Here is a 9,289-nt window from a genome sequence, read left to right as displayed (position 1 = left end):
GACCTGCTGCTCTCAGCCAATCAGAGGACCTGCTGCTCTAGTAAAGCAGGATCCGTTCAGAAACGATATGAAATGAGAAAAAGTTCTTTATTAACTGATTAAGTCTGTTTTAGATGTTTCTTGAGAAACTAACCAGTCACGGCTCACAGTGAACCGTTGATCTTTACAGCTGACAGCCGCTCCTCTCTAGCAGGTACTGCGGACCCGCTAAATCCTTTAGGGGTAGCAGCACCTGCCGGCCCGTACCCCCTACTGTCACCCCTTCATGTGACTGTGGCCCCACCAGGTTCTCCACAAGCTGCAGATGTTACATTAAAAAACCAAAACTAAATCTGCAGCTGCATGAATACTTCATCTGTGTTTACCAACCGTCAGCTGCAGCGTCTGACTTATTTTTTTATAAAGTCTCAGGAACACTTTATTTTACGGGGTGTGTCTAAGTGTCATGATATGCGGTTGTAAAGTGGTGAGGTAGACGCAGTGGACCCAGGTTATGGTGAATAATTTGCAGTTTAATGATGACGAAGAGTACAAAATCCAGGCAGCACAGGTGAGCAGAAGGCTAGGAGCTCAGATCTGGTAGCAACTGGAAATGATGGCAGAACAGACAAGACAAGGACCAAGAGACAGCTGGGATCAGTCAAGGGCTAGACGGGACAAACTGGAGACTCGGCTGACAGAAACCAAAATAAACACACACAAAACTCAAATCCTCACATTAAGACTGTCATAAACATGACATAACATCTGTCAAGAACATGAATACGTCTTCATGAATATTTATGACTGCTGTCATAAAATGTCATTCGGTAAATAATGACACTTTATGCAAAGTTGACATTATTCAAAATGTCTTCGTTATGAAAACCTGACATTAACCAAGAATCATCATCTGTCATAAATATGTCATAATAGTTATCAAAATTTGAAATGTTATGTATCTTTGTGTATTACATTACCATGTCATTTGTTGTCAGTCTTAACTGTGACAGTTACGAGATCATTATAATTGTGTGATTAATATTTTCCCTTAAGCATACTAGTTACAGATGTCATAAAGTGTAATTACACTGTCAAAACCTTTAACTGCACAGTCATTAATGTTTCCCCCTACCTGAAATAAAGTGGAACAAGTAGCACCAGTTATGAAGACGTCATTAAGTGTCATTAATTCAACTCTTTCCTTAACTAAAGTGAAACTAGTAGCAACAATTATAAAGATGTCATTAAGTGTAATTACAGTGTCAATGCTATAGTAACAATCATTAATATTAAGTCTTACCACAAGTGAAGTGGAAAACACTGAACTACTTATAAGTACCATCATAGCTGTACAACAAACCCTTTGTACGTTGCAATAAACAAATGGTAAACAGAGGGTTCAACCTTTGGTCAGCATAGCTCTGAAATACTCATTAAAAAACTAAAACAGAATTATTTATTGTTTAACTTAAGAAAATAGGTTCTTTCAACAGTAACATGCTTTGCTTTGATTATGTCAGCCATCTCCTTCCTGTAATGCTCTGAAAACCGGAGATCTTCTTCCTGTCTTCATTTTCTGGCAGCAGCTCTTTGAAGGTGTCCAGAAATGCTCAGAAATTACAGCTGTTCTTGGAATAGTTAATCACGGTGAAAACCTTTTCATGAATTCACACGTGGTGAATCTCTGGACATTCTCAGTCGGTCACGACTCAATTAATTGTGGTCACTTAAAAAAAGAACAAAACCAAAAAAACAATGTGATTTTAATTCAGCATTTATTTAAATACCATTCCAAAAATGCCCCTTTCTACACACTGTCAGAATGGTAGACTGGCAGACACGTCTAGTTAACATGACTGGTTGGAGTGCAATACAATTATTTCTTAATACAAGTAGCATAATGATTAGAGCTGAACAAAATAATTCTGATCAGATATTTGTTTCCAGAAATTCCTACAGCCTGTTATAGTTTTAGGCACATGAGTGCATCTTTTCACTTAATGAGTATTCAATCTTATTTCTACCCAGATACTCTGGCTTATGGCTTATGAAGTTTATTAATAAATCAATAGATTAAACACCAGTTTTACATTTGACAACAATTAGTTGTCTAAAACGTAACTTGTTAACTCAGCTGGTGGATGTTGATTCCTGCTCCCCCTCCCCCACTTACCTGCCCGTTCCACCCAACTTCACCTGCAGAAAATAGTAACACAAAAATGATTTACCTAATTTTCTTGGGGAATATTTAATCTGCTTCTTTCTCTTTGGTCAAACAGCATCGTCTTTCTCTGGTGGCAGGATTTAGGTCTCATGGCATCTCAAGGTGTCAACATTGCAGCCAGTGGACTGAAGGAGGAAATACAGCTTTATTTTGTAGCAGTTCAAGAGACACCAGCTTTTATTGCTTCGCAAAAAAAATTATCAGCACAGAAACTCCAAAGCAGACAAAGAAGAATTTAAAACTACTTTCACTCCTGCTTATGATCCAGAGCTGGTGACGAAGGCAGAAATGAAGACGGACCGGTTAATGGAGAGCTTTGCCTTTTGGCTCAGCTTCACTGCAGACGGCGCTCCAAGCAGCCTACGGTGGCCTTGCTGTGACACTCTGAGGAGGATCCTGTTCTCTACAAACGCTTCCTTTCTGGCAGGTTGGAGGGAATCTTGCTGCTTTCCAGCCTGCTGACACATTGAACCCAATAAACCTGCAATAGAACCTCAGGCCTCACTTCCCTCTGGAGGTTATCAGAGTTCAGGTCCATGGAGAAGATCAGGACTCACCTTCCCATGATGCACTTCAGCAGCCAGACGCTCAACTTCCTTTGAATATCTGGCAGCGTGAAGGCCGCCAGCTGTTCCAACCACAGACATGTGGCTGGATCAGCCACATGTCTGTGGTTGGTGCTTAGCTCTGCAGGGAGGAGTAGTGTGTGTGTGTGTGTGTGTGTGTGTGTGTGTGTGTGTGTGTGGGCGTTCCTCCTCAGGTAAGGCCAGGCAGGTTACTTCCTTATTGATTCAGGTTGAAGTCTCTTCATGATGAAGGTCGGGTCGTCTTCCTCCAGAGTCCTGCTGCTGCTGCTGACCCTCTGGGCTGCAGGTGAGTCTCACCTGGACGACGGTTCAGACAGAAACCTGCTCAAACTGCTTCCTGTGTTTAAAATCAGATGTGATTTAACGACAGCTTCTGTTACTGTTGGACCTTCCTGGTTTTTCATTAACAGACTCAGTCTGTCTCCTGAAGGACGTCCTCAAACCTCTCACCAAAAAAACAGCTCAAGTTTTTAAGCATTTTTATTTGTGATCCTTTAACATCTAGTCTGGTGTTGCAGTTCAGTTCAATCCAGGTCAGGAAGCAGAAAACTGTTCAAAAGCTGTTGAGATAAAGTATCAATCAGGCTGTGGACGGATGGATGGATGATGGATGGATGGATGGATGGATGGATGGACGGATGGATGGATGATGGATGATGGATGGATGGATGGACGGACGGATGGATGGATGGATGGATGGATGATGGATGGATGGATGATGGATGGATGGATGATGGATGGATGATGGATGGATGATGGATGGATGGAGGATGGATGGATGATGGATGGATCCCTTCACTTTCAGATTACATGAAGCTATAAATGTCTGACCAACAATCGATGAAATCATTTGGCAGAAATAATTTGAAATAATTTGATTCTATAGATGTTATAACATGTTTAGTTCAGAGGCTCCAGTTTTTCTCAGAGTTTAGATGAATATTTAGATTGTTGTTCCATCACAAAGCCTCAGGGAGGAAGAACTGTGTTTTCCTAACTTTCTCTGTGTTTTACAGGAAGTGATGCGCAGATCGATGGTGAGTTCAACACGCCCACCCGTTGTGCAACAGCTGTGGGAAATTATTAATAAAACTTGTAATTTACATCAAAATTGCCAAGTTGGGGCCACGAATAGTTCAGTCTGTTATTGTTAATAAACACCTGATAAGGCTGGTGGATTCCTCAGCAGAATCTGACAGGTGATTTTCAGAGTTTTGTTTATTTTCTTGGATGCAGATCGTCACCATGACAACTAAAACATATACAAACATTAGAATACAAAACATAAACTTACAATACAAATAAAACAAAACGTGCCTCGCTGCTTTTCACACGAAGTTTGGTTTGTTTGTGCCAAACATCTTGACAGTTCAAGTCATTGGTACGAACAGCGAGGCCAGATTTATAGGCCTGCCCTCATTGGCTACGGCAGCCTGGGAGGCACATGCAACATAAACAAACATTACAAAGAGAAAAAATTTAAACAAAATATAAACCATCAGTGCTAGTCAAACCAGCCAAACATCCATAAACACTCTGAAACATCGTCATTTAGAAAATTCACTTCTGTTTTTTAAAACAGTTTAATATTTAAAATAAGACTGTTTTAAATAGTAGAGGTGTTCCGATCGATCGGTCACCAATCATTATCGTTTTTCACGGCCGATTTCCGTGAAAAAGTGTCTGATCGGTGATCGATCACTGTCTCGTGTTGCCGATCACAAGTATCTCACTTCTCAGCCTGCGTTTTTCCTTCACACTGCGCAGGCGCGCAGCAACAAACGCTAAGTTTTTTTTTTTTTTTTTTTTGCAACAAACGCTAAGTGACGTGGTGAGAAGGTCCTCGCTGCAGCAAACAGGAAGGGGCGGGGACGGACCGCTGTCAGCCTCTTACCTTATTTGGAAATGGGATCATTGCACTCCGGAAGTGAAGGGGGCGCTATTTCCTGTATTATCCGCGGTCTCCCGTTTTATTTTCTTTCTAAATCTGTGATGTAGCTTCATCTTTAGGAAAAAGTTTCTCTCTCAGTCTGTATTTGAACTTCTCTCTTTTATTTACTTCAGTGCAGCTCACAGTTTTTAACAATTTCCATTGCTTTCTGTGTTCTTCTAAATCTGCTTCTTAGTCGCTTCTTTTCGGGCCTGCAGTGCTACTGCCTCTAGTGGCGTGGGGTGGTAGCACAACTAGTATAAGTACATTACTAAGTCAGAATACCAAAGTCTATTATTTATTATTAATTCTGGCATCACTGGAACCGCAAAAGATAAAGTCCGTCACAAAACACCAAACCTTTTAATTTTCTTAAGGAAGTAGAGCCAATTTAATGACAAAACCTGAAAGTGGTTCCAGTTTCTCTCGTTGGCCAACCTGTTGAAACTATGGAAAGTTTTAAATACCTTGGATCATTACTGGACATTCAGCTCAACTTGGCTGAAAACACTGACTACATGTTTTAAGAAACGTCACTTTATCTTTTAAGAAGACCCACTTGTTAGGGGTTACCTAACAAGTGCAACTTGTGCAAAACCTCTAGTTAGTTAGAGGTAACATTGGCTAACATTACCTCTAGTTAAGTAATGTTAACATTTTAACAATGAGTTAAAATGTTTAAACCTAAAAATTTAACTAAAGTTTTAAGTCATCTCAAGTTTTAACTGCTGAGTTTTAGCTTTTCATCTCGGYTGGTTTGGTCACATGAGCTGCAGACTAACAGACAAACTTTAAGAATAGTTTCAATGGCAGGTATAACAGCAGGTAAAGGTGGTGAAACCAAAAACATCTGTGTCTAAACTAGATCATCCATCCTCTTTATTCATCAGCTCCTGAAGGCGTCRCTGTTTCCTCTGGTTAATATAAAACATCTATTAGACGTCATTCACTGACGGTGCAATAATTATTCTTAGCCAAACTAAATGATAACATTTATCTTCAGCATGCTAAGTGTTTACTTTATGCACTAATTGTTTATATTATGATTCTATTAATTAGTTTTATTTTATTGTTTTAGAGTAAAAGAAAAATTTCCACCTTGGAAGACTAAATAGTTTAATCATATTTTTCCTCTACCAACAAAACAAAAATGTGGATTATTGCTTGTTTAACAATCCTGGTTATTCATCTGTGAACCTAATTAATTTGTTTGTTATTGACTTTTACTCAGTTAAATTTTCTTATGCATACATTGTATATGGTATTTTTATTGTTGTTGATAATGTTGTTTTTCATGTCTTATTTCTTTTCTTCCTCCTATAAGTGATGGAGATACAAAGATATTATTTATAATGTATAATAAAGGTGTTGTTTATGTCACCTAATTAGCTTTACATTCTTGTTACGGCCACTTATAGTACAATAAAAACAACCAGTATAAAAAAGGGACAATATTTATAATTACAAAATAAGAGGATGTGTGTTTGCAAGAACAATAGATAAACAAAATAAATGAAAAACAATAGAAAAAGAAAATCAAATTCTAAAGGAACAGCAGGGTGCAGCGACAACTGCAAAAAAAAAAATAAAAATTACCAAACGCCTATTAAATCTTTGAAATAAAAAACATGCAATTCAATCCGGTTAAAAAATATACAACGCCTACCTGCAGCGTCGATCAACCGCACGCCCAGGTAGAGCAATCGTCCGATCAAAACATGAAATGTGGCCCTATATAGAAACACCACAAACACTGACTTAGTATAATCAAATTAAAAGAGTTTTGTCTTTACAACAAAAAAAAAAAACAACACACACAAACCTGATCACAAACGCGTGGGCCAACACACCTGGACGAGCACAGAGGCCACCAGCCTGACAGCCTCCCTTTTATGGGAGCGACCCCTGGTGGTTCCACATGTTACATTCTGAAGGAAAATATGGTATTTTAGAAGATAATTAATCTTTCACGTTGCCAGTAATGGCGAAATAGTAAATAATAAAGATTTTGTGGTATTCTCGTTCAGTGACGTAATTATATTAGTTGTGTTACCACCCCACGCCACTGGAGGCAGCAGCAGGCCCGAAAAGATGCGACTAAGAAGCAGATTTAGAAGAACACAGAAAGCTACGGAATTTGTTAAAAGCTGTGAGCTGCGCTGAAGTGAATAAAACAGAGAAGTTGAAATACATGCTGAGAGTGAAACTCCTTCCTACAGATGAAGCTACATCACAGGTTTCAAAAGAAAATTTAAACGGGAGACCGCGGATACTATAGGAAATAGCGCCCCCATCACTTCCGGAGTGCAATGGTTCCATTTCCAAATAAGGTAAGAGGCTGACAGCGGTCCGTCCCGCCCCTTCCTGTTTGCTGCAGCGAGGTGGACTTGGACGTGGTGAGAAACTTTAACGCTGAGTGAACCGGGACGCTGTTGCGTGTTGCGGCGGAGAATGACGTCACAATGCGTCAACACAGAGAATCTAATATGATATTTAAAAACAAGAACTTGATTTATTTGGCTGCATCCGGAACCATCAGCAGGTGAAGCAGCGCAGCTACTCACCGGATCAGCATCACGACCGGAAAGCTAAACAAGCTAAACAAATAACCTTGGAGCTGCGGAGGAGACTCTGGTTCTGGTTCTGGTTCTGCTGTCGGTGGTAACATGTCCCAGACGGAGCCGCTCAGCCTCCAGACTCTCACAGCAAAAAGGAACTGAAAAAAAGAAAAAAGATTTTAGATGTATAAACTTTAGCTGTCTTAGCATGAGACAGATAAACGCTGAAAATATTCGATCTCCTGCCTGGCATGCTGCAGAACTACTCAACTAAGTCAAAACCAACCAATCAGAGCCAGTATTAGTTAGTCAGCCAATGGGCTCTTTGCGTTGACGTCACATCTGCATGAGCCAATGCGGTTCACTTGTTTCCGCTTTGAGTTACCATGACTGCTAGAAAAGACTGAGTCGTATTTCAAACGCAAAAAAAGCAAAACTATGAACATTGTTGTCTTCCTGATATAAAGGGCTTTAAAGTTTTCATTCATACTAGAAAATCAGGTAAAAACATTGTTAGAATGTTTAGATACTTAAATAGCACATTTTTACAAGAACAACGCCAGAGAATATTACCTACTAGCATAAGCTAAAGCTAATGTTAGCCACAGAGTTTAAACTCACCTCGTATCAGTGAATGTATAACGAGGCTACATCTTAAAACCTTCCTCCAGTTCACTGGTTGGGGCTTCGGATCGATGTTCAAACCTCGGCCAGGCGCTGCAGGCACCGAGGGTAAAATGATATTTTTATTGGATCGGAAACAACCGAGCCGCTTTTCCCCCAACGCGGAAGCTGACGTGCAAATTAATATTTCATTTTTCTTGCTTATATCAAATCTGCCTTATTTGATGCCGGCAGTGTTGTGAGATTTATTTGACTCGTGTATAACTTATGGCACTGAGACCCTTTCTGTTAAATATTATTTAACTGTTAAATATTATTTAACTGTTAAATATTATTTAACTGATTGCAGGTTTTTCAGTCCTTTTGACTAAAAAGCTGCTGTTCTATGCCTGCAAGTATTTTGCATGTTTTATGTCTAAATCAGGTGAATTTATTACCAGATCATTCTTAAATTTTGCCAGGTCACATAGCAGCATTTATACCTAAAGCAAAAAAATTTAACAGTCAATCCAGGTGATCAGAATCAGCAGCAAAACACCTGATCGGAACATCCTTAGTAAATAGCTAAYTGTAATTAGCTAAGAGCTAATTAGCTAGGAGCTAACCGTAATTAGCTAAGAGCTAATTAGCTAGGAGCTAACCGTAATTAGCTAAGAGCTAATTAGCTAGGAGCTAACCGTAATTAGCTAAGAGCTAATTAGCTAKGAGCTAACCGTAATTAGCTAAGAGCTAATTAGCTAAGAGCTAACCGTAATTAGCTAAGAGCAATAGCGCAGGTTCAGAACCTTGAGCAGAACCTAGTTAGCAGCCCTTAGCATCTGGCAGTTGGTTCCTTTCAGGAATGAAACCATTTAGCCATAAAGGTCAAAGGTCACTCTGTGCAGCCAATTTTATGAGGTCTGTAAATGTTCTCAAGGAGCTTTGATGCTTTTCCTTCTGATGTTTCAGGTTAAATTTTAACTTTTCCTGTAAAGTTTGAATCTCAAATAAAATCTGTATGAAAAGTTTTCACCCCCTGGATGTTTCCATCAGGGTCCAGAGGTTCTGCAGGTTCTGCAGGTTCTGCAGGTTCTGCAGGTCTCGGTTCTGGTTTTGGTCTCGTTTAGCAAACTGGGTCAAGACCAAGTCAGAAAACTGAACTGGGTTTTATGTGATCAGAGCGCAGCAGCATCCAGAAACATGGATTAAATTAGACTTTTAGCTTCAGTCATTTCTGAATTGCAGAAGGAAAAGTTTCCACAATATTTACAGTATTTTAAATGTAAACGTTGCAGTATGAGAATAAAAACATGAGTTAATAATCCACTTTATTAATAAACACAACTGATTTTTTGATGTTGCCGGGTGCTGCTCTGTGTGTTGCTGGTTGCTGCTCTGTGTGTTG

General features: G+C 39.5%; 1 protein-coding gene across 1 annotated transcript in view; it reads left to right on the top strand.

Moving 5' to 3' along the window:
- The first annotated feature begins 2,425 nt into the window (after positions 1-2,425).
- LOC103469481 (serine protease 33-like) overlaps positions 2,426-9,289 on the top strand; it is a 12,274-nt gene continuing 5,410 nt past the window's right edge. Inside the window, exons 1-2 of the mRNA XM_008417184.2 lie at positions 2,426-3,079; positions 3,810-3,830. Of these exons, the coding sequence (XP_008415406.1) occupies positions 3,016-3,079; positions 3,810-3,830 (85 nt within the window). The 5' untranslated portion in view covers positions 2,426-3,015. The remainder of the gene's footprint in view (positions 3,080-3,809; positions 3,831-9,289) is intronic.

Source organism: Poecilia reticulata, linkage group LG8 (assembly GCF_000633615.1).
Source record: "Poecilia reticulata strain Guanapo linkage group LG8, Guppy_female_1.0+MT, whole genome shotgun sequence".
Classification (NCBI taxonomy): Eukaryota; Metazoa; Chordata; class Actinopteri; order Cyprinodontiformes; family Poeciliidae; genus Poecilia; species Poecilia reticulata.
This window is presented reverse-complemented; position numbering and strand designations above follow the sequence as displayed.